Below are 24,255 nucleotides of genomic sequence, written 5' to 3'. Positions count from 1 at the left end.
AAGTGATCCGTCAGCCTCGGCCTCCCAAAGTACTGGGATTACAGGCATGAGCTACCATGCCCAACTTTTTTTTTTTTTTTTTTTTGAGACAGGATCTTGTTTTATCATTCAGCCTGCAGTGCAGCGGCATGATTATAGCTCACTGCAGCTTCAACCTCCTGGGCTCAAGTGATCCTCCACCTCAGCCTCTGAAGTAGCTGGGACTGCAGGGGTACGCCAACACGCCCAGCTAATTTTTAAATTTTTATTTTAAAGATGGGAGTCTCACTATGTTGACAGGGCTGGTCTTGAACTCCCGGCCTCAGGTGATGCTCCGTCCTCAGCCTCCCAAAGTGTTGGGAACACAGGCGTGAGGCACCCCAGTGGCCAGAAAACAAGCATGGTAAACACCAAGTAACATCTTAAGAGTGCCTGCTATTGGAGGTGGGTGCATTAACGGAGCTCTCGAACCCCTGTCTGCTCTGGGCTTACAATCTACGTAGATAACCAAATGCGCTCCAGGAAGTTACACAGCACTAAAAATACATTTGCATTCATATTACACTTTACAGGTCACAAAAATCTTTCATATGACTTATCTCCTGTGATCCTCACAACAGCCCCCTGTTTATAGAGAGCATCAGAAAGGATGAGTGATGTTAAGGGTCACGCAGAGAAGTAATGGCCGAATTACTAGCCTCCGAAGGACTGTCACCAGATTGGTCATCGTGGAGTACCAAGTAGTGCTGCTGCATAAAGGCAACACTGAGAGATGAGGCCCCTTTCTCCAGCATCTGTGTGGGTGGAGGGCCAGGGATCCTGTCTGTTACGCACATTGAACAAACTCAAGTTTTGCCATCCGCTGGGCGTCCTGCAGCACAGCGGTGTGGGCTCATCTCCAGGACCTCTCCCTACGGGGTACGCCCCTCATCTTGTGGGGATCGGTGCTCCTTCCAGGCCTCTCAGTCCGAACTGAGTTGGGCACCCTGTCTGCGTCCCCGGGCCGGACTCGCAGCCAATGACTCCGCTCGGCCTAGGGAGGCGGCCGAGAGCCCATCGGGCTCCTCCTTCTCTCCAGTCTCTATGGCGGAAGTGAGTTGTCCCGGCTGAAACACCACAGCGTTCTCGGTGGTGGGTTGAATGGACTCGTCCACATAAGGGGGATCATCATCACCATCAAATCTTAAAATCCAAGACATAACCACGAAAAGAGCAGCCCCCAGACAGAGAGCAACACATAACTATCTGTGTGTGCTCCTGTGACTACGTGGATGATGTGGGCGGCTACATGCATGCGAGGACCCGGCCAGCCGGGTACGTGCCCCCTCCGGGGCCACGGGATCCGGTGAGCCTCCCGGCGCGCGGGGGGCGGCGCGGCTTCCGGTCCCGGCTTGGCCTCCCACCCAGGTGGTCTGGAGCCTGCCGGGAGAGTGGTGGCATCTCAGAGGCTGGTTGCGGACGGGGGTTGGGGGAGGTGGGAGCTGTTTTAACCGTCTCCCCCCTCTCCTGTGCCGGCGTGGGCATCCCCTGGGGCGGCGGAACAGGGGCGCTCCTCCAGCTTCCGAGTCCAGCCAGCCTGGGCGCGGGGCGCAGCCCCCGAGACACCCGAGGAGTCCCCTCTTCCCTGATTACGTGGACTGTGGAGGTTCGCTCGTAGTGGTGGCGGGGGGTACGGGACCCAGGCGGGAATTCCTTCCTGCCTCCGTCCCGAGTCTCTTGATAGGAAGCCAAGTAAGCTTTCTGGTTTTGCTTTTAGCCGGCCTCTTGTGGTTCAGCGCCGCGCAGAGGTTGACGCGTACCTGCGGAGGTCGCACCTGGGCGTGAGGAGGAGGAGGAAGTGCATGAGCCGAGTTTGAAGAATCCGTGCTCTAAACTCTACACTCAAGGTGGGAATTGGCTCACCCTGTGCTCCAACCAAGCTTGAGAAGTCAGCTGTTAACCTCTGCAACTCGGGCGGACCAGAGGGACGAGACTTTCCAGACCCTACTCTGGTTGGGCCCTGCTGCTCGCTGCTCACTGTGTGGTGCAGGGGACAACAAGGTTTTCACAGACCAAATGTGGCTGCTGTGGGAAGGAGAATGGGGTTGGTCAGGACTGACTTCTTGGAGGAGTGGATCCTAAAATAGCACGTAGAGTGAGGGAGGAGCCCAGGCTTGGGGCACAAGTGAGATGTATGGCTTGTATGAACGATTGAGGGGGACACAAGAGGGAGAAGTCGTGGAAGAAAGGGAGCCAGACCAGAGCCAGGAGTCTCCAGATGGGAAGAACATTGCTGGATGGAGTGGAACTGGAGGGCAAAACGAGCAAGAGAGCCCTTTTCATTCTTGATCCAAGCATGTAGGAGAAACTAATCTAGCAACCCCTGGAAGGACCTGGAATTTCTGGGTTGGGATGAATTGAGCAGTTGTTTTGTACAAAGTACTAGGAATTACCATGATAGTGATGAATGGAATATAGTCTCTGCCCTATAAGCAGAATATAGGAATTGTCTGCCTATATTCTGTGGTAGAATATAGGCAGTGGTAGAAACAAAAAACGTGATGGTGCGTGATAGTACAGGTAGACGCGAGCTGATCGCCAGGTGAGAGGCAGAGCTGGCCTGATCTCTGTGCAGTCCACAGACTGTTGCCCTGTATCCTGTACTGAGCAACAGTTTAAAAGGGGACAGACACAAACTGAAATATATTTTTTTATTTTCACCGTCTGTCAACCAGATGAGTGAAATACACTTAGAAGAGAGCTGCCAGGATTCCATGCAGATAAGATGTGATGTGGAACAGGCATGTTTTTGAGGACTGGGGACCTTCAGCCTGTAGAAAGGGTGAGGGGGTGGTGGAACAGCTACCCCTAAATAAAAACTCACTTGTGGAAAAGAGGTGAGACTTTATGTGGCTTTGGGTACCAAAACTAAAACTAAAAGTAGTTTGAAGCACTAAGTGACAGATTCTTCAGTAGAAAGAATAACTGGACTGGGTGCGGTAATCCCAGCACTTTGGGAGGCCGAGGCAGGTGGATGTCTTGAGCTCAGGAGTTCGAGACCAGCCTGGGTAACATGGCGAAACCCTTTCTCTACCAAAAATAGAAAAAATTAGCCAGGTGTGGTGGTGTGCATCTGTGTTCCCAGCTGCTGGAGAGGCTGGGATGGGAGCCTGGGAGGCGGAAGTTGCAATGAGCAGAGATTGTGCCACTGTATTCCAGCCTGGGTGATGGAGTGAGACCCCATCTCATGAATAAAATAAATAAATAAATCAAAATAACTGAATAGAACTTCCTGAACATTGAGTGGCTGTTGTGAGAGCTAGTGAATTCCCTGTCAGGGGAAGTTTGCAAGTTGAATACTCTGAGTTATAAGGAACTTGAAGTTCCCTCTCCCTCTGGGCATGTATTTAGTTATTTACTATGTTCTGGTTCTCAAGTCTCTTGTCTCTCCTTCCCACTCACTGTACCACTGCTGCTGTATAGCCTTGCATCATCTCTTGGCAATAACAATGTCCTAATGAATACTTAGTGGATGTTTACTACTTGTCAGATACTGCTTTTAGTGTTTTATACATGCTAACTCATTCAGCCCTCAACCCTTTCAAGGTAGCCATTATTATCTCTTTGGTATATATGGCAGATAGGTGTTAAGTAACTTGCCCAAGATCATGAGCATGGAGCAAGTGGCAGACCTGGAGTTCCAGTCCAGGTTGTATGACTTTCAAGTCATCGTTTTTAACCACTATTCTACTGTATTTTACATGTGTTACCTTAATTCTCACTACTATCCCCATTTACAGATAAGAAGTTCAGAGAGGTTGAGTGATTTGCTTAAAGTCACAGAGCAAGATGTAGATGAGGTGAGATTCAAACCCAGGACTGTAGGGCATGAAAAACCCCCACACCTGATTATGCTGCTTCTGTAAGTACGTCTACTGTAGTGGTCTTTAACTGACTTCCCTGCCCAGCCTTTGTGCCTTAAATCCACAAGTTTTTACCCTGGAGTCTGTGGATGTGGGTGTCCCTAGAAATAGGTGAGATTTAGTATGTGTGTGTGTGTCATGTTTTTAAAGCCCAGCCTTCATGGCTTCATTGACTTCTCTGAGTAGTTTGTGACCCCAATACAGTTTAGAGCCATTCTTTGCCCTTTAGTCAGAGGTACTTTTCTTTTTTTTGAATTTATTTTATTACTTTGTTATTTATTTATTTTTGAGACAGGGTCTCACTTTTTCACTCAGGCTGGAGCACAGTGGCATGATCTCAGCTCACTGCAGCCTCAGCCTCCCATGTTTAAGTTATCCTCCTGCCTCAGCCCCTCAAGTAGCTGGGACTACAGGCGCCTTCCACCAGGCCCAGCTAAGTTTTTGTATTTTTCATAGAGATGGGGTTTTATCATGTTGCCCAGGCTGGTCTTGAACTTTTGGCTCCAGTGATTTGCTTCGGCCTCCCAAATTACTGGGATTAATGTGAGCCACCACATCTGGCCCAGAGGTACTTTTCTGATGCACAGATTTGATCTTGGCACAGTGCGCTGCTCTTAGGACAGAGTTCAAATGCCTTAACCTGTTCATTCAAGGTCCGAGGAAATCAGACTTGTCTTTCTGTACTTCTTAGTCCCACCCTGTACTCTCTCCATGGTGATAATGTTTAGTTGCCTGCTTTTCCTTCATTCTGTCAGCCTGAGGGCAGGGGCTGTGCTTGCCTTTGATGTCTAGTACTTGACAAAGGTTGCACAGTGAGCATCTGCTGTAAACTACACTGAAGGTTGTAAAATGGAATCCCGGCCTGTCATTTGGACTGATAACTTTGAAGCTCTTGCGCTTTCTGATCCTGAGAGTTGATGATTCTCTGATAGTCTGTCCTGCCAAAATGCAGAGAAGGGCCAGTGGAGGCAGAGGCCGGGCTGAGCCTAGAAGGAAGTGAAAGATAACATGTGGACTAGTCTTGTCGGCATTCTGACCTGGGCTCCTCTTGCAGGGTGGCCCTTGGGTAGGGTGAAGATCCCCTGTCTTTATCCTTGTTCCCCACCTTGGTGTGGGTTACTGGGTGCAGGATGAACTGTCGCTCGGAGGTGCTGGAGGTGTCGGTGGAGGGGCGGCAGGTGGAGGAGGCCATGCTGGCTGTGCTGCACACGGTGCTTCTGCACCGCAGCACGGGCAAGTTCCACTACAAGAAGGAGGGCACCTACTCCATTGGCACCGTGGGCACCCAGGATGTTGACTGTGACTTCATCGACTTCACTTACGTGCGCGTCTCTTCTGAGGAACTGGATCGTGCCCTGCGCAAGGTTGTCGGGGAGTTCAAGGTAAGGGTGTGGCACAGCGGATGGCGGGGCCTCAGGTGCCCTCCACCCCAGCTTGCTGTTGAACCAGCCTCTTCTTCCTGAGTGTGTGAATCGGGTTCTTTCAGGTTCTGAGAAACAGGCATGTTGAGAGCTCCTCTTCAGGGGAGGGCGTGTGTGCGCGCGCGCATGGTGGTGAGGGAGGGAGACACTCATAAATGTGCTTGGGGGGAGAAGGAAGAACAGGAAGCTGAGCAGTGTTGGCAGCCAGGTCCCCTGGGGCCATCCTTGCTTCTGTGGTCTTGACCTTCTCTCTGGCTACAGCTCTCTCTGCTTCTGTTTCCACTTTTCCTTTCCCACATGAAACTTCCCCCACAGGGTGGCTTGCTTGGCTCAGGTGGCTGCCATCCACAGGTCCGTTTTGGCGGTGTGGCATTGTGTGTCTGGGTGGAAGAAAGATGTGGAAGGGACATGGCCGGCTGCTGCTGTTGGTCACCTCAGGAGGTGGAAGTGGTAGTGTGGTTTCTCCTCTGGTCTTTGTTGAGAGTCACAGTGTTTGACCATTTCATTGAGTGGGTACTTTTAAATTTTAAAGTAGTGATGATAATTTTTCTTTTTTCCTTTTTTTTTTTTTGAGACACAATCTCACTGTGTCACCCCAGTCTTGGAACTCCTGGGCTCGAGCAGTCCTCCCACTGCAGCCTTCCAAGCAGCTGGGACCCCAGGTGTACACCACTACCACCATGCCCGGCTAATTTTCGACGATTTTTTTTGCCAGGCCTGGTGGCTACGCCTGTGGTCTCAGCACTTTGGGAGGCTAAGGTGACCAGATTGCTTGAGCCCAGGAGCTCAAGACCAGCCCCGGAAACATGGCGAAACTCCATCTGTACAAAAAATACAAAAATTAGTGGGATGTGGTGGCACATGCCTGTAGTCCCAGGTGCTTGAGCAGCTGAGGTGGGAGGATTGCTTGAGCTTAGGAGTTCGAGACTGCAGTGAGCCATGATCACGCTACTGTACTCCAGCATGGGTGACAGAGCAAGACCCTGTCTCCAAAAAACAGAATTTTTTTTGTAAAGATGGGGTGTCACTGTGTTTCCCAGGCTGATCTTGAACTCCAGGCTGGTCTTGAACTACTGGCATGAGCCTAAAGGCATCTGCTCTGGGGTTAGAACACAGGGGAGCTGTGTGTCTGACTTTCATTCCATAAATACTTGCAGAGCACTTCACTGTGTTGAGTACTGTGTGCTCATTGCAGGGGATTGCCCAGTGTCAGGCGAAAGCTGTCCCTCATTGTCCCCCCAAACCCAGAAAGGGCAAGTTCATCAGCAGTTTCCCAGTCACCCTCAAGAGCAGCAGCATCTTTCAGCTCTCTGTCCTCCAGGTGTCCGTAAGAGGCAGGTGGAGCAGAGTGGTGAAGAGCATAGGCTTTGGAGCCGCACTCTAGCACCCAGCAAGTGTGTGACCTTGGGCTAGTGGTTCCACTCAAAATTGGAATAGTAATCCTACCTGCCTCAAAGGGTGTGTGCACTGCAAGGACTGAATAAGTCAAATATGCCCAGTGTTTGGAACAGAACCTGGCACACATTAAACATTACAAATAGCCATTCAAGGTTACTTGACCTTGGTTTGTCAATGAAGGAGAGCCTCTTCCCTGATGAGTGTGGTTCAGGATTTCAGGCATCCTTACCCTCTGGGTTGGCATTAACTCAGATAGAAAGGAGCTTCAGGGTCCTGGCTGCCCTACGAAGAGGAGTATGGGGCCACGCACACCCATGGGGTGGCAAGGGCAGAATCATTGGACTGGATGGTCCTGTTTGCTTCTCAGGGAAGAAGAGGGAGAAGCACCAGGTCTGGTCTGTCCTTCAACTTCCCTTCCCCATTCTGTTGCTTGGTTTTCCTCTTTGAGCAAGGATCACTGGGCTCTACAGTTCCCTCTTCCTGTGCTCATAAAAGAGACTGTGAACTGGGCGCAGTGGCTTGCAACTGTAATCCCAGCGCTTTGGGAGGCTGAGGCAGGAGGATTGCTTGAGCCCAGGAGTTCGAGACCAGCCTGGATAATGTGACAATACCCCATCTCTAACAAAATAAAAAAAAATTAAAAATTAGCCAAGTGTGCCTGTAGTATCAGCTACTCAGGAGGCTAACATGGATCGCTTGAGCCCAGGATTCCGAGGCTGCAGTGAGCCATGATTGCTCCACTGCCCTCCAGCTTGGGTGACAGAGTAAGACCCAGTCTCTTTAAGAAATATCGAAAGAATTATGTTTCATTGGCAGTGGAGAAGACAAATAGTTTACAGGGGAAGAGGGAGATGTTGATGAGGTGATTAGAACATTTTGAAGGATATGGGCTAAAGGGGTGGTGTGGAAGGAGAAGGCCCTTAATGCAATGTAAAGGTGAAAAGCAAGGATTTGGAAATCAGACAATCCGGATTCAAACCCTGGTCCAGCCATCCATAGGCATGTGACTCTTGCAAGTTACCTTACTTCTCTAAGCCTCATCGTGCCTTGGTGAAAGCTCATGGGGTTGTTGGGAGGAGCCAGTGGAATTGTATATGTTAAGTTCCTGGCACAGAATACGTGCCTGCAGACCAGTAGTTATTCCTGTAATATCAGTTCTTCACCAAGCTGGAGGCATTGGGCTTGGAGACAGATTTTGCTGGTTTGCTTGAACTACACAATTTCAGGCTGGCAGTTTGCTATGTCACTTCGCCCAGACTGTTTGCCCTCTCCCAGTCTTGTTTCCTTGCCATCCCTGGATGATGACTAGAGCTAAGAGAGCATAATTCCCTGGGCTGTGGGAAGCAGGCCCTCACAGGTGGGAACTCAGAGGCCTTGGCATGCTCATTCGTTCCCTTCTTCCCCAGGATGCGCTGCGCAACTCTGGTGGTGATGGGCTGGGGCAGATGTCCTTGGAGTTCTACCAGAAGAAGAAGTCTCGCTGGCCTTTCTCAGATGAGTGCATTCCATGGGAAGTGTGGACGGTCAAGGTACATGTGGTAGCCCTGGCCACGGAGCAGGAGCGGCAGATCTGCCGGGAGAAGGTGGGTGAGAAACTCTGCGAGAAGATCATCAACATCGTGGAGGTGATGAATCGGCATGAGTACTTGCCCAAGATGCCCACACAGTCGGAGGTGGATAACGTGTTTGACACAGGCTTGCGGGACGTGCAGCCCTACCTCTACAAGATCTCCTTCCAGATCACTGATGCCCTGGGCACCTCGGTCACCACCACTATGCGCAGGCTCATCAAAGACACCCTTGCCCTCTGAGCCTCGCCGGATCCCTGGGAGCTCCTTGATGGCTCCCAGACCTTGGCTTTTGGGGATTGTACTACTGGGCCTTTGGCTCTGCTGCCTGCTTGGGGTCGTTGGTGAGACTTGGAAGGGGCAGCCCCCGCTGGCTTCTTGGTTTTGTGGTTGCCAGCCTCTGGTCATCCTTTTAATCTTTGCTGACGGTTCAGTCCTGCCTGTACTGTCTCTCCATAGCCCTGGTGTGGTCCTCTTTCTTTCTCCACTGTACAGAAGAGCCACCACTGGGATGGGGAATAAAGTTGAGAACGTGAGTTTGGGCTGAGCCGTCTCTCCCTTTTCTTGTTTCTGCCCTGATGTGTTAATACTTTCTGCCACTCCTGTGAGGACACAGGTGTGTGTTGAGGGCATTGCTCCAAGATGAGAGGGGTGGGTGGATGGGATTAAAGATGTATTAAAATGGACAGATTTTGCACTTGACTGGCTATTCACACAAAGCAGGTGTTAGCCAGATGTGGCCATAGCCAATCCCATGGTAGGGTGAGGGTCTGTTGCTTTTGGATGTGACTGAGCTCCTCCTCCCTTCCCCCCCCACCAATCGACTCCCTATTTCAGCACTTCCAAACTCACTTTCCTCTTTTTTTTTTTGTAAACTTTTGTTTTGCAGATTATTTTATCACCCAGGTATTAAGCCTAGTACCCATTAGTTATTTTTCTGATCCTCTCCCTCTTCCCACCCTCCACAAAGCCCCAGTGTGCGTTGTTCCCCTCTGTGTGTCCATGTGTTCTCGTCATGTAGCTCCCACTTACAAGTGAGAACATGTAATGTGAGAACATGTTGGTTTTCTGTTCCCGTGTTATCTCCACCTTTTCTAAGGAAGCTATGACATCCCTGGCCTTCATGTTGTCTGGTCTTGCTTCACCGTGGCCCCAGAGAGTACCTTCTCTGTCTTCATAGAGCACACAGATCCCCATGTGCACCAGAAAGGTCATTTGATGTGGGTCATGCCTGGAGACAGATTGGCCAACTTGAGACAGTCTGGTACCTGGTGACACTTCTTCCAGCTTGGGCTGGCCATTGCCTCCATCACTCACATTCATTTCTACACCCGCATACTTAAGCCCCCATTGTGTGCTATGCTCTCATCGATACAGTCCATGCTTTACAATGCTTTTTGGCTGCTTCTGGGCCAGTTCTAACCAGACTAAATGAGGTATGTGTAGGGAGGGATGCTAAGGGAGAAATGGGGTGGGAGTGGGGTATCTTGTCCCTGGTCCTGGAGCAGTGTAGGTAGTCAGGATGACCAGGAAGTGTTTGCACTTGGAATGCGCTTTTCCCATTTCCCATCACCCTTGGCCATGTGATGTTTCTACTCTTGATCTCTGGGTCATCAGAGAGTTGGAGGACTCAGGAGGGGGTGTTTATAGTTGAAGAAGGCCAATTTCTAGCAAGTCCTTGATAGCATATGACACCCCACTTGGCCTGCTGCAGTCTGGGGACTCTTCTTATTTTCCTACCAGACGGCCATTAGCTAATCTAATCCCTTCTGAGGGGACTGGTACAGGTGTTGGCTGGCAGTGACTTTATCTTTTAAAAGGACTCAAGGCTTGCTACAGAATTTGCAACAGAATTGTACAAGAATTGCTACAGGTCCAGCTACAGACCTGGCAGGAGGGTCTTGCTTCTCTGTCCGCTTTTCCAGTCTTTCTGCTTTTCTGCAGCTGAACTCTGCTTCACTCTCCCACCCTGGCTTGGCTGTGGGACACCTAGCTGGCAATGGGCCACCCTGGTAGACAGGACAGTAATATTCCCCACCCTTATGGCATTGCGATTTTCTGAAGTGGGGGACTGATTTATCCAGAGTCAGGACTGGAGTCCTGGTGGATCAAATCTGTGCTCTCCCATTGGTCTGTAAATGTGACTCTCCTTGGCCTATGGGGCCTGAGAAAAGGAGTGGAGGTGGGCCTTGAATTCCCCATGCTCTGCTCTGCTCTGCTCTGCTGTACCTGAATGTCTCCCTGCTGTGGAGTGTGCAGGAGGCATTGGCCTGCTTGTCCAGCTCCAGGAGGCTTCTGAAGGGGATGATGGACGAGGAAGGGTGGAACTCACTCTTATGGCTGCCCATGTGCCTTCTGGCTCAGCAGCCACCTGGGCCACCTAGCACCATAGAACTTGGGTCTCGGGACAAAAAACTCAAGAATGGGGACAATCACCTTTGTCTTGTGTCCTGCTCAGAGGGGCAGCACCCCAGCCTGCAGCTGGGATGGGGTCTGAGGATCTTCTCAGGGCTCTGCCCAGATGTACCTATTGGCCCACTTTGCGAAGGGGAGGGACTCTTGGGGACACGGCTTCTGGTTTTGGCTGACTGGACTCGCATGGGGGTGCCTGTGGGCCTTGGGGATGAGAAGAAATACGGTGGGCCCCGAGTCTGGGCCTGTGGAGAAAGGGCCATAGCCACAACGGCTGGAGCTCTTTGTCTAGGAAGTGCCCGAGCGCTCTGCGCAAGGGGTAGGGGCGTAGGGCGCCTGGGGTCCGCCCCTTGGTTCCCTCCCCCCGACGCAGCCTCCGGCCGGCCCGCCCGCCAGTCTGGGCTCCCGCACATCTGGCGATCCCGCCACATCTGGGCAGCCGGCGCTGGAGCATGAACGGCTCTCAGGCAGGCGCGGCGGCTCAGGCCGCCTGGCTGAGCTCCTGCTGTAACCAGTCGGGGTCGCCGCCGGAGCCCCCCGAGGGGCCGCTCGCGGTGCAGGCGGCGGTGCTTGGCGTGCTGTCCCTGCTGGTGCTTTGCGGGGTCCTGTTCCTGGGCGGCGGCCTCCTCCTCCGCGCCCAGGGCCTGACAGCGCTGCTGGCCCGCGAGCAGCGCGCGTCCCGCGAGCCCGAGCCCGGCAGTGCCAGCGGAGAGGACGGCGACGACGACTCCTAGGCGCCCAGCTGCGCTCGGAGGTCGCAGCCTCCAGGCGTCCCCTGACTCCGAGCGGTCCGGAGCATGCCCGACGGCTGCTGCGGTCGCAATCCCTTACCCTAAGCGGCGCGCCCACGCAGGTGAGAGGGAGGGTAGCGGGAGTGTGGGCGCGGGGCTCCGGGGGCCTACAGTAGCTTCCTTACTGAGGAGGCTTCTTGGGGCGCAGCAAGGCATCTGTCTGGGGAATGGGCTCTTCAGCGACTCCGGTTCCCAGCTCTGTAAGTCCACGGCCGGCCGGTGGGGCTGCAGCCACCCAGGTGTGCGGAATCAGGAGGAGGCCGCCCCGCCCGGGATTGTGTCTCCTGCAGCTCTGGCCCCCTCCTCCCATCTTAAATGTTCCAGCATTAAGCTCTTTTTCTAGGAACAGAGGCTGCTGTGTAACTGTGGGGTGGTTGTGGAGGCAGGATGATGACAGAGGAGGGAGTCTAGAGGCCACAGTGTACTTTGGGGGCTTCTTCCTTAGCCCCCACCCTCAACCCCACGGTCTGCATCTGCCCCGGCCCCTATAGGTCCTAGGCCCAACTCTGCGGGCCCCAGCACTGCCTACTCCACGGGGCTGAGGAGATAGGAAGACAGCGCCAGCCTTTGGCCTCAGCTGCCTGAAACCTTTTCCCTGGAAGGCGGCTTGTGGGAGATTCCTTGCCTGGCCTCCCTCTTGAGACAGGGAGAGGAGTGTGGTCATGTTAGAGGGCAGAGCCAGGGGCCTGGGTGGCCCTGGGGAATGGGGAGGTGTGTGGAAGGCCCTTCCCTGGACCCTGCTCAGGTCGTGGGGGCGGGGGGGGGGGCGGGGGAGGGGGGAGGGGGTGAGGGGTGGGGGAGTAGATGTAGCCCAGACAAAGGAGCTTTGTGTGTGTGTGTTGAGGGGTGTGGATGGCAGGGTCCTGACAGCTGGGGGGCCTCAGAAGCGCTGCTCCAGGAAGTAGGGCTGAGGACTCCCAGCTGTGGGGGCTCTGTCTGGGTGTCTCGCTCTGTCTTTCCAAGGACAGGAGCCATCTGGAGGGAAGGGCCTGGATGGCCTGAGGACAAGGTAACTACAGGTGAAAGCCACCTGGGACAGCCACAGGGACTGGAGAGGCCTTCTCTGTTCCTTCCCTCTGTTCAGGTTTGCACCTAGGAGCCCCTGGGGGTTTGTTTCTGTAGGTGGAAGTGTGTGTTTGTCAGGGGTGACTTTAGCCTCTCTTGCCCCCTCCCTGATTCTGGAGCCCCTCCCCTGCTTATCTGGGGTAGGGCAGGGTCCCAGTTTCCATCTGAGAAAGGAGTCAGGCTGGGTGCCTGTGAGGGGCAGGGGGAGGATGCGGGCAGGTGCAGCTAAGCAGCTGCGAAGCTGACGACGACGTGTGATCCCTGCCCAGCAGCCCAGGATTTGGCGCTAATCCTGGGCAGCGGCGCCACACTGGCCTTGCTGAGCCAGCGACTTCTCACCTCAGGGTCCCCCCCATCCCCCACCCTGCCCCCTAGGAGGGAGGGTTGTCCAGCGCCCTGAGGGGTGTGTGTGGTGTGTCTGTTACTGCACCTGGCACAAGCAGGGGGTTGGGCCCAGGGGACATTCCCCCCCACCTTTGCTGGGGGAGATGGTGGGAACTTCCTCTCTTGATTATACCCAGTTTCACCCAGCTGCCTTGCCTGTCACCCTCTGGCCCCACACTCCTCTCCTTTCCCAGATGGGAGAGAGGGTCTCCAGATCACTGGGAATGTGGGGAAGCTCAGAGAACAGTAAGTGACATGCTCACATTAATGACAGAGCTGGAAGCAGACCCTGGGCCCTGATTCCAAGTTCAAGCCCCATCTGGCACTTGGGGCCCCTCTTGCTCTGTCCTCTTCCCTTCCCTGCTTTCTCATCACTCTTGAGATGCTGCTGCAAAACGCGGCCTCTCTTCATACGTTTGCGAACCAGGGATGGACCCCCAAACCCCTGTGTCACTGCCCCCTTCCCATCCTGCTTCCCTGGGGCCCTGCCTACCTTCTTGCTGTGGGGAGCAGTCTTCCAGATGCCGGCAGCAGCTCCTCAGCCAGCTGGGCTCAGCTTTCCTGGCCTGAACCTGAGGGGGGATGGGCTTAGAGGGTCAGCTGGAATAAACATCCATGGAAAAAAAATCCAAGCGGTCAGAGCTGAGGGATCAGGGCCGAAGGCTGATGACCTTCCGTTTGGCCTTTGGGCTCAAGTTCCCGTGGTGTGAGGGTGTGGAGTGATTTAGTGTTGGGAAGGGCTGTACCCCCAGCATCATCGTGTCTGCTGACACCCAGGACAGGGCTGGGGTAGGGGTGTAGAGGTGGGGGCAAAGGCTTTCTTCATCCACCTTCCTCCTGTTGCTGTTTCTGAGCCTAGTGCTTGGAGGGCAGGGCGTGGGGTGTGCCTGGGACCTCAGTGTTCCTACAGGAAAGGACTGAGATGTTTGCCTTGGAACTCTGACCCTGGTCAAGGCTGTCAGCCTGAGTGGGCAGGAAAGAATGTGGAAAATTGGGAACTGGGTGCTGCTGTTACCCCATCAGGCTCCAGCTGGGAGTGAGAGGTGGGGGATGGGTGCAGGTCTGAGTGCCATGGAGAGAAGCCAGGCAACTGGACTCCTAGCCAGCTCACTTAGCCTGCACCATCCATAAGGGAAGGGCTGGAGCGACTGGTGGGTTCAGATCTTGCCCTAACCTTCCTCTAGCCCCTGAGATTTTCCCTAAACTGGGAGAGGCTGTGAGAGGTTTATGGAATCCATTCCTCAGTCTCCACATAGTACAGCTCTCTCTCCAGCAAAGACGGGGGTGGCTCTCTCTACAGATTCCTGAGCCCCGCATCATCTGCCAACCAGAGAGCTCTTCTGCTGCCGCTCTGGGGGTCCCCTGCCACTTTCAGCCCATTCTTGCTGCAGATGAAAGACTGGGAGACACCTGGCTTATGGTGAGACCTCAACCTGGGATCCTTGCACCCAGCCGCTGCCTCTGATCTGCTCCACTGGACCTCCGGAAGTGCTCGGGTGGGCCTGGACTTGGGAGACCTGCACTCCCAGCCCGCTTGGGACCTGCTGCATGTCCTGGGCACTGAAGTGGTCACACATCCTGGATGCCTGGTGCGGCAGGTGCTGGCTGTGCCCCCTGCCTTCTGGCCTCTGAGGACATGAGTGCAGCACCTGTCCTGTCTGGTGTGAGGCAGCAATGGTCTGACAGTGACCGGCCCCTGCTGCAAGTCAGTGCCACCCATTTGCAGGCCTGCAGTGTCCCCACAATCCAGGAATGCTGCCTCACTTTCTGTGGCCTGTTATTAAATATGCTGGTAATGCAAGCTTCAGGTCTACAGTCTGTGTCTCCAGCCCTTGACTCTAGGAATTAGTGGTTTGTTCCCCAACTCTCCTCCAGTTTTACCTGTTTCTAGCAGATATAGCAACCCCAGCCCCTGTCCCCTGGCCTCTCCTCAGTGGTGGCTTTTCCCCTTGCACCCTCAGATCCACATCTTCCAAGGGTGGGTGTGAAGTGGTGCGGAAAGCCACCCTCACGCCAGCACTCGGCTGCCGCCCTGTGGCCAGTGTGGGCAAGAGCACCGCTTCATTCAACCAGTCACTATTGGGATCTGTCTCATCAGAGTCCAGCCTGAGCCTTGGCTTTGAGATGAGAGTGGGTTTTGTGAGCATGTGCATGGAATTCTAGATTGCAAAACCTTCCTAAACCTCAGTCTCTTTGTTTATAAAATGTAGGTGACAATATCATAGGTTTGTCATTGATCAAATTGGTAACATGCTTATTTATTGAAAAAAGTCTTTCTGCCTAGTAATCATCCTGTGGCATAATTATTTTCCCTGAACCTGACCATCCCTAGAGAGGAGAAGAAGAGAAGAGGAGAAGAGAGAAGAGAAGAGAAGAGGAGAGAGAGGAGAGAAGAGGTATAGAACCAGCCCTCTATTCCTGGGAACACTCATTTTATTCTCTTTTCCATGAGTATTTACTGAGTGACTGCTCTGTGCCAGGCATACTCTGGGACATGGGGATGAGGAAATAAACAAGACAGGGCTGGGCGGCGATGGCTCACACCTGTAATCCCAACACTGTGGGAGGCCGAGGTGGGTGGAGTATGAGGTCAGGAGTTTGAGACCAGCCTGACGAACATGGTGAAACCCCGTCTCTACTAAAAATACAAAAATTAGTTGGGTGTGGTGGTGCGTGCCTATAATGGGGAGAATTGCTTGAATCCAGGATGCAGAGGTTGCAGTGAGCCGAGATCCTGCCACTGAAGTCCAGCCTGGGTGACAGAGCAAGACTCCATCTCAAAACAACAACGACGACAAAAACCCACAAAAAAACCAAGACAGAGCCCCTGCCCCTGAAGAGCTCACAGTCCAGTAAAGAGTGGTGCTCACAAAACTGAAGTTAAAATGGACAATGAAAAGAGCCCAGAGTGACAGAGCCGAGAGCAGAGAGTGACAGCTCTGCTGGGATTAGCAAAGCACAACTCACAGAGGAGGTGGCATCGCCACTGGGCATTCGCCTGGCAAGAAGGGAGCAAGAGCATCTCAGGCAGAGATTTGGAGGTGTGAAGCAGCAAGCTTCGGAAGCAGGGGGGCTGGGGCAGGGCGGGTGAGGGAGGTGTGACCAGGGTGGTGGGTAGGGCCAGCCTGGGCAGGAGTTGGAGCTTTCCCCAGGAGCAGTGAGGTGTCTGGAGGGTTTCATGCAGGAAGGGACACGTTAAGATCTGGATCTTAAAGAACTTGGTGGTAAGTTTGTGGTGGCTAGAAATAGAAAGGAGGCAAGGAGGCTGTTGTCAAAACCCAGAAAAAAATGATGATAGTCGCCTGGACCAGGGGTAAGAAGAGGGCCAGGGCTGGGACACCAGCTTTGGTCACTGGTTAGATGTGAGGGATGAGGGAGAGGGAGGAGGGGAGGACGATGTTCTGGTTTCTGGCCTGAATACTGTGTGTGCGGTGGTGCCACCCACTGAGAGGATGTGTTATTGGTTAGAACTTTTTTGGGTTTTATAGAAAACCCAAACTATATTTGGCTCAGGCAGAAGGGAGTATATTGGCCCATGTAACTGAAAAGTCTAGGGGTGGTTCTGGACGCAGGTCCAGCATGATTCAGGGCTCCATGGTGGGAGCAGGCCTCAGTTTCCCCTCTTCCTATAGCTCTGCTTGCCTGTGTCAGCTTCTGGCAGTAGAGCCTGGTGGTTGAGAGCAAGGACTCTGGAGTCACGTGGTCTGGATTTGAATTCTGGCACCGTAGTTATTAGCTGCATGGCCTGACAAGGCCCTGAACGTCTCTGTGGCTCAATTCCCTCCTCTTTAGGTTGGGGGAAAATAGGGCCTAGCTGGTGCCATGTTTTGTTAGGATAAAGTGAGATCCACACATGTAGGGTGCTTGGCACATACCTGACACCAAGAAAATGCACTGCGAGTGTTGATGGTGTGTGTTCCTGGCCTCCATGTGAGGCAGGGCGTTGGCTTAAAGCCTCTCAGGTTCAAACCTATCAGGAAAAAGGGAGGTCTTCTCCCATGTCACTCGGGTCAAACCCCAGGGTTTGCTGCTATTGGGCCTGTTTGACTCTGTGCTAACCCTGAAACAGTACTACGCTGAGAGTATGGAATGTTCTAGACTTTGGTAACATACCATACTTGGGTTGGGGTAGAGGTGGAGGGAATACCACAAACTGCAGGGTCCAAAGCAGAGGGGGCTGTCTGTGCACCAAATCTGGGCCTGTTCCATCCTGGGGTGAACAGATGCTGGGTGGCCATGAGATAACTCATGTCCGCTGCCGATGGGGCCATGGGCAGACAGGCAGCTGACGAGCTCAGCTGTGGCTCCTTGAGTTGGAGGGGAGCTGTCAGGTGGACAAGGAGTGTATAGGACTGGAATTCAGCGGAGAGAGTTCTGAGCCCTGATGCTGCTGGAGGTGGAAAGTGAAGCTGCAGGAATGCATCAGAATGAAGCGAGGAGGCAGGGGATGGAAGATGCAGCCCTGGTGGACCACCACTTAAAGGCAGGGGCAGACAAGGAATACTCAGGGATGGGGGAGGGAGCCCGAGGAATGGACTCTCTTGGCAGTTGAGGAAGAGAGGATTTCGGAAACTGAGGGGTTGGCCAGGGGCCTCCGTACCCTGAGCAGTTCTGGGGTGCTGGGAGGGGACCTGAAGCCTGGAACCTTGGAAGGAAGAAGTGGGGAAGACTTCTGCCCAACTGAGTTGCTCCCACCACTACCCCTGAGGCTCTGAAAAACGCTCCACACTGAGGAAGATGGTGGTGCGGTTGCCTCTGGTCTGCAAGCCCACTGCAGGGTGAGGAACAGACTTATTAGAATATACTCCTTCATGCTGTGTGAATGCTTTCCCAGGCACTTGTCTCACCTAGGCATAATAAGACAATAAAAAAATAAAACAAACACACAAAAAGGATCTTCATCCTGCTCCACAGCTGCCAGGCTGCCCTTCCCAGCCACAGCTGACTTCCGCGAGGCTTCTGTGAGTCCTGCCAAGAGGCCAAGGCTGCAGCCGCATGCCCACACCACTCCTCTGGGTGTTCTTTTTTTTTTTTTGAGACAGAGTCTTGCTCTGCCGCCCAGGCTGGAGTGCAGTGGCCGGCTCTCAGCTCACTGCAAGCTCCGCCTCCCGGGTTCACGCCATTCTCCTGCCTCAGCCTCCCGAGTAGCTGGGACTACAGGCGCCCGCCTCGTTGCCCGGCTAGTTTTTTGTATTTTTTTAGTAGAGACGGGGTTTCACCGTATTAGCCAGGATGGTCTCGATCTCCTGACCTCGTGATCCGCCCGTCTCGGCCTCCCAAAGTGCTGGGATTACAGGCTTGAGCCACCGTGCCCGGCCACCTCTGGGTGTTCACCTGCCCCGGCTCAGAGCTGTGGCCCCTCAGAGCCCTCCTTGAGAGGCTGTGCTTTATGGCCACACCTTTTACTCTTTCAACCTGCTCACTCCGACATTGTCACTCTGGTCCCTTGACCTCTTTTACCTCTGCTTCCTCCCTGACCCTCAGCCCCTTCCCAGCTGCCCCACTTCCAGTGTAGATTGCCTGGTGCATTGCCTCAGTCACTCTCTTGCCCATGTCCTAACTTCACTCCATCCACAGAACCGTCTCGGTGAAACCTCATCCCTGGATGACTGCAACTCTCTATCCTTTGAACTTTTACCCAGGCTGCTGGGTGCCCCCAAAGAGTATCACACCCTTGAGCAGACTGATGGCACTGAGAATGGTCACTGGGTCCCACTGCCTGGCGCTCGCTGCAGCCAGCTGTCTCCCCTGCTGCATGACGGCAAGCCTTCCCTGCTCTTTCAAACCTGACCCTCCCACCTCCCAACTCTGCTCAGGTGCCCTCTCCTTCTACTTCCCACGGAAAATAAGTGGGCAGAGGAGGGCTGGGCCTCCGCCTCTGCAGCCCCTCCACCCCGGTGCTGAGCCGCCCCGCTTCCTCCTTAACTCAGTTCTTCAGTTGCTCCTCTGTTGGCTGTCGCGTCCAAGCACACTCCGGTTTCTGCCACCTTAAAATAGCGCTCTTTGCACCCACTGCCGCCTCCGGTTACTATCCTATGTCTCACTTGTCTTTACAGCCAAACTTCTCCAAAGAGTTACCCACGCTTGCCGTCCCCACTTCCTTGCCTCCTGTTTATGTCTCCATCCTCTTCATCCTGGCCTCCACCCCAGCTAAGCTGACGGCCAGGTCTTCAGATCCCCTGGGTGGTTGCTCCAGAGGCTGCTCTCCCGGCCACGTCTGCTATGGCTGGCCCCTTCTCACAGCTCTCCTCCTCCTGTGGCAGTTCCCGAAGCAGACTGGTGCCATCAACAGGAGAGGATGAGACTGTGGGCTCCAGAAGAACACTGCTGGGGCTTTCCCCTGGGTCTGCCGCTTGCTGTGTGAGTTAAATCCTCTTCATCCTTAGGAAAATGAGATAGTGATCATGCCCACTTGGCAACACTCAAACAAGATGAAGGGCACCTTAGTGTCTGGACACTGGGGCTCTGGAGTGCCTGCCGGGTTGAATCCAGGCTCTGTCAGTTCCTAGGCCTGCCCTTGGGGCATCTCCCCTCTCTCCTTGAGAGTCTTGTACCAGGGTTTCCTCTTTCCTCTCTCAAAACCAAGTTCCTCCAGGCCCTCTCCTAGATCTTCCCCTGGGCTCCCTGCCCTTCCCCTGCATGGAAATTGCCATCTCTCTGCCCATGGCTCTGAAATCAGCAGCCCCAGCCTAACCTGGCCCCTGAAGGCCACGTGAATCTTCCCACCCATTCTACAGATATTTTTGAGCAGCTACTGTCCCAGGCACTGGAGACCGTGTTGTACATGGGACAGAGAGCTCACGTACTTGCTGGTGGGAAGGCCCTTCCGTGCACCTGTGAGCAAATGCATGAGGTGCCTGCAGAGAGTGATTGTGCTGCAATGGAAAGACAGCAGGGTGATGGGATGGAGACCTGTGGGGGACTTTCATGAAGGTGGCCAGGGAAAGCCTCTCCAAGGAGGTGACACTTGAGCTGAGACCTGACCTGTGAGGTGACTCCAGCCAGAGAAGATCTGGGGCACAGTGTTCCTGCCAGAGGGGCGGGAAGTTACTGGGGTGGGAATGAGCCTGGTGTGTCTGAGGGGGCACCAAGAGGCTAGTGCGGACAGAGAAGGACTGTGGAAGGTGCCAGAGCACACCCACAGCCAGGTTCTTCCCTCGGGAGCCGTCTCCCTGGCAGGTTCTGCATCTTAGAGGATGGTTTCTCCACCCCAGCAGCTGTCCCCGATTCCCCTCCACAGCCAGTGCGTCACCAAATATGGTCCCTTCTGCCTGATGGAAAGCTTCATTTCATGTCCCCGGCCACCACCTCGCCTTGCACCTGGTCCCTGTGTCCCTTGGGGCTTCTCAGCCCACCCATCCTCCACACTGTTGTCAGAGTCGTGTTTAGCAGAGGAGCGTTCTGTCCGGCCACACTGTCCAGTCCCTGTTTCACACCCTCTCAATGTGGTGTCCACTGCTCATAGGATGGCGTCTTCTTGTGACCCCTAAACTGCTGCCCTCTTGAGTCCCTGCTCCTGCATCTCTCACTGCTGTCCCTCACGTGCTCCACAATCTCCAGTCTTCTGGGCCGTTGAGGATGCTGCGCCCACCTTTCTGCCAGGCACCGAGTCTTCAGTGGCCGTGGAAGAATGCTAGGCTCCAACCATTCACCCCTCACTCATCCAGCCGCCACTGCTTGTAAAGCTTGTACTGCGTGCCAGGCACTGCTCTAGGCACCAAGAGAACGAAACTGGTGGAATTCCCTGTGTGCTGCCTGCTTTCTTGTGAGGTGAGACAGATGATAAACCACACAATTCAAAAATAGAGCCTGTCAGATGGTGTATTAACTCCTGGGGCTGCCCTACCAAATACCACAAACTGGGTGGCTTGAAACAGCAGAAATTTATTCTCTGATAGTTCTGGAGGCCAGAATTAGGAAATCCAGGTGCTGACAGGGCCATGCTCCCTCTGAAACCTGTAGGGTGGTCGGGTGTGGTGACTCACACCTGTAATCCCAGCACTTTGGTAGGTTGAGGTAGGAGGATCACTTGAGTCCAGGAGTTCAAGACCAGCCTGGGCAACATAGTGAGACCCCCTCCCCCATCTCTACAAAAACATTAAAAAATTAGCTGGGCATGGTAGTGCATGCCTGCTACTCTGGAGGCTGAGACAAGAGACTCACTTGAGCCTGGAAGGTTGAGGCTGCAGTGAGCCATAATTGTGCCGTGCACTCCAACCTGGGCGACAGAGCAAGACTCCTGCCTTCAAAAAAATCAAACAAACAAACAAACAAACAAAAACCTGCAGGAGAATCCTTCCTTGCCTCCGCCTCGCTTCCAGTGGTGACCACTGGTGGTGGCTGGAAATATCTGGCGTCCCTTGGCTTGCAGCTGCACAGCCCGGCTCTGTCCCATCACATGGTGTTCTTCCCATGTCTCTGTCTCCAAATTTCTTATGAAGACACCAGTTCTTTTGGATTTGGAGGCCCACCCCAGTCCAGTATGACCTCATCTTAATTTAACTAATTACATCTGCAATGATCCTACTTCCAGATAAGGTCACATCCTGAAGTGCTCAGGGTTAGGACTTTAGCACATCTTTTTGGGGGGGGACACAGTTCAACCTATGGAGCAAAGCAAAGCAGGGACGGTGCATGGAGAGGGCAGGGGAAAGGCTGGAATTTTAAATGGAATTATCAGGGAAAGTGTTGCCAAGAAGGTGTTTGTTTATTTATTTATTTATTTATTTTTGAGACAGAGTCTTGCTCTGTTGCCCAGGCTGGAGTGTGATGGCATGATCTTGGCTCACTACAACCTCCACCTCCCAGGTTCAAGTGATTCTCCTGCCTCAGCCTCCTGAGTAGCTGGGATTACAGGTGTGTGACCACCACACATGGCTAAGTTTTTATATTTCTTGTAGAGACGGGGTTTCACCGTGTTGGTCAGGCTGAGTCAGGCTGGTCTCAAACTCCTGAACTCAAGTGACCCACCCGCCTCGGCCTCCCAAAGTGTTGGGATTACAGGCATGAGCCACTGCACCCGGCCAAGAAAGTTATTTGAGCAAAGACCTGAATGAGAGTGGGCAATAGAGAGAGTAGGGAGGGGGCAGGGGGGAAGCACTCCAGGTCATGGAACAAGTGCTGAGACCCAGAGAAAGAAGCATGCCTGCTGTGGTCGGGGAACCGCGGGGAAGTCCAGGAGCTGCAGTGAGTGAGCAAGGGAGCACTGATGAGAACACAGAGAGGCTGCAGGTGAAGTGGGTCTTCCATGGAGAGCCAGAAAATGGACTTGTCTTGCACATTTTCTCAGGAAGCCACTCAGGAAGAGTGTGCTCTATCCAAACCAGAGCATCAACCTGAAATGATGGAGGCCTCTTCATTCTCTGGGAGAGAGGAAAGACTGGGCAGCCTGTCTCTTGAGTTCTCAGTTGTTGTTGGAAATCCATAGATGGCTGCACATGCTTGTTGGCTGGAAATCCATAGATGGCTGCACATGCTTGTTGGCTGGAAATCCATAGATGGCTGCACATGCTTATTGGCTGGAAATCCATAGATGGCCAGTGTGTGGGGCAGCTTCTTCTTGAATACAGGTCCCATACCTGGCTCCCATCCTCACCATCCTCCCAATACACACGAAACCTCACTGGACGCCCAAGATGTACTTTAGTGAAGGATCAAGTAAGGGTTCCAAACCCACCAAGGTGATGAAGCTTAGCCAACTCTCTCCTTTCTTGTTTTTATTTTTGTTATTTTGTTCTTATTAAAACAGGGTATTACTCTTTCACCAGGCTGGAGTGCAGTGGCGCAATCACGGCTCATTCTAGTCTCATACTCCTGGGCTCAAGTGGTCCTCCTATTTCAGCCTCCCCAGTAGCTGGGACTACAGATGTGCACCGCCACATCTGGCTATCTCCTTTCCACCATATAGAGTTCCCTGATGTTTTTGCTCCACGGTTTCAGGTTTCAGGTGGCCATTCAGGGAGCTGTCCTCAGCCTGAGCCTCTGCTCTTTCTGCCTGGGGAGCTCCTGGGGGCTTCAACTCAAGCTCCAGCTCCATCTTTGGACTCTCTCTCTTCTTGAGCAACCCAAACCCATTCACCCCTATGAGAGCTACTCTTTGTTGAAGCTGACAGTCTATGTGGTGAACTCTCCTCTTTTCTTGACTTTGAACCCATTCCTTGCAAAACAATTTGGCTCAAGGTGGCTGTGTCTCCTTCTTGGACTGGTTTGCATGATAGAGCCGCTATATTAACTGGGAACTTCCTTGCCCAAGCCATCTGCTCAAATGCCAACTCTGTTAGGATGGGGATTTCTGCTGTTTTGCACTACACATGGAGAACCATGGGGAAATATGTTATGGAACAAGGGGCACTGCCCCTTAAATTTTTCCTTTGATCATAGAGTAGGGAGGAGGGGGGAACTGTAATTGTATGATAGCTCCTTAACTTTCTCAAACAAAAATGTATAAACTCCCAGAAATGTCCTAGAATCTAACGGAGGCATATTAGAGTTGGTCATATGATATGCTGCTGGCGTGAACAGAAGATTTAGAGAAGTGTTAACAGCAAAGTTTAAGGAGGACAGTTGGTAGACTTACAGATATTGTCATGCTCATCTTTTGGATTTAGCAATAATGAAGTTTTGTGAGGAAATCAAATAATTCCAAAATGTTTTCAAGGCTGTCAATTCTTTAAATACCACTCTTCATGGATTTGCATTTTCTCCCAGTGTGCAGGCGGGATGGAGAGGGACATGGCCATGTAACTGGTTGAAAATTTGAACGGCATGCTCTTGTACCTGCGAGGGTGTTCCAGAGGCTATGAACACATTGGGAGCAGACTCAACCACTTCAAATGCACAGGTGGCTGGTGAATGGAAGCTTTGCTGCCTGCTGGTTCCCGATTTTGAATGTATCTTTTTCTTTAAAATGTCTTTGTTACAAACTAAATGTTACAAGAATTGTAGGAGAAATGAATTAAAAGTAGAAACAATATTTCATCCTTTGTCATTTTAGAGAAATGATGAATATTTCAAAACCATTTGTCAGAAAGCAGGGAGTTACGTCCCACTTCTCCTCCCCCAGAGACCAAGGTGGTGTTTCTTTCAGTGGGTTTCAAGGTCCTCTAGCACCAAGGGACTTTTGTGGGTGTTACTTGAAAAAAGAGTGGTTAATAACTTGAGGATTTTGTTTTAAGCAAAGATAAACAGGCTTCTTTATTGTAGTTCTTTAAAGAGGCATTACTATGCCAATAGCGGGATGAATCTAAAAGAGAGAGAGAGGATTTCAAAGCAGATTTGGCCAAATAATTCTTTTACTTCCTTTTTTTTTAAAGGAGCATCTCATGGGACCACCATT

At 52.9% G+C, this 24,255-nt stretch overlaps 2 protein-coding genes and 1 long non-coding RNA gene across 4 annotated transcripts; all 3 read left to right on the top strand.

Moving 5' to 3' along the window:
* Nucleotides 1-1,339: 1,339 nt before the first annotated feature.
* ATG101 (autophagy related 101) lies at nt 1,340-8,815 on the top strand. 2 transcript variants are annotated; one of them, XM_033222007.1, is made up of 4 exons: nt 1,340-1,624; nt 1,736-1,865; nt 4,936-5,263; nt 8,107-8,815. In XM_033222007.1, exons 3-4 carry the CDS (start codon nt 5,012-5,014, stop codon nt 8,509-8,511), a joined length of 657 nt encoding a protein of 218 aa, XP_033077898.1. In that variant the 5' UTR covers nt 1,340-1,624; nt 1,736-1,865; nt 4,936-5,011; the 3' UTR covers nt 8,512-8,815. The 2 variants fall into 2 exon arrangements, with proteins under 2 accessions (XP_033077898.1, XP_033077899.1); XM_033222008.1 differs by lacking the exons at nt 1,340-1,624; nt 1,736-1,865 and adding an exon at nt 4,712-4,722.
* Nucleotides 8,816-10,543: 1,728 nt separating this feature from the next.
* SMIM41 (small integral membrane protein 41) lies at nt 10,544-15,567 on the top strand. The gene is made up of 2 exons (XM_033222006.1): nt 10,544-11,533; nt 14,221-15,567. Exon 1 carries the CDS (start codon nt 11,133-11,135, stop codon nt 11,412-11,414), a length of 282 nt encoding a protein of 93 aa, XP_033077897.1. The 5' UTR covers nt 10,544-11,132; the 3' UTR covers nt 11,415-11,533; nt 14,221-15,567.
* A 493-nt stretch (nt 15,568-16,060) lies between these two features.
* On the top strand, nt 16,061-23,892 carry LOC117090097. Its single transcript, XR_004439892.1, has 3 exons — nt 16,061-16,144; nt 19,184-19,280; nt 23,628-23,892. It is a non-coding gene; the product is annotated as an uncharacterized LOC117090097 (long non-coding RNA).
* The last annotated feature ends 363 nt before the right edge of the window (nt 23,893-24,255 follow it).

Source organism: Trachypithecus francoisi, unplaced genomic scaffold (genome assembly GCF_009764315.1).
Source record: "Trachypithecus francoisi isolate TF-2019V2 unplaced genomic scaffold, Tfra_2.0 Lachesis_group11, whole genome shotgun sequence".
Lineage (NCBI taxonomy): Eukaryota > Metazoa > Chordata > Mammalia > Primates > Cercopithecidae > Trachypithecus > Trachypithecus francoisi.
The sequence above is the reverse complement of the archived record's forward strand: the minus strand, read 5'-3'. Positions and strand labels throughout refer to the sequence as shown.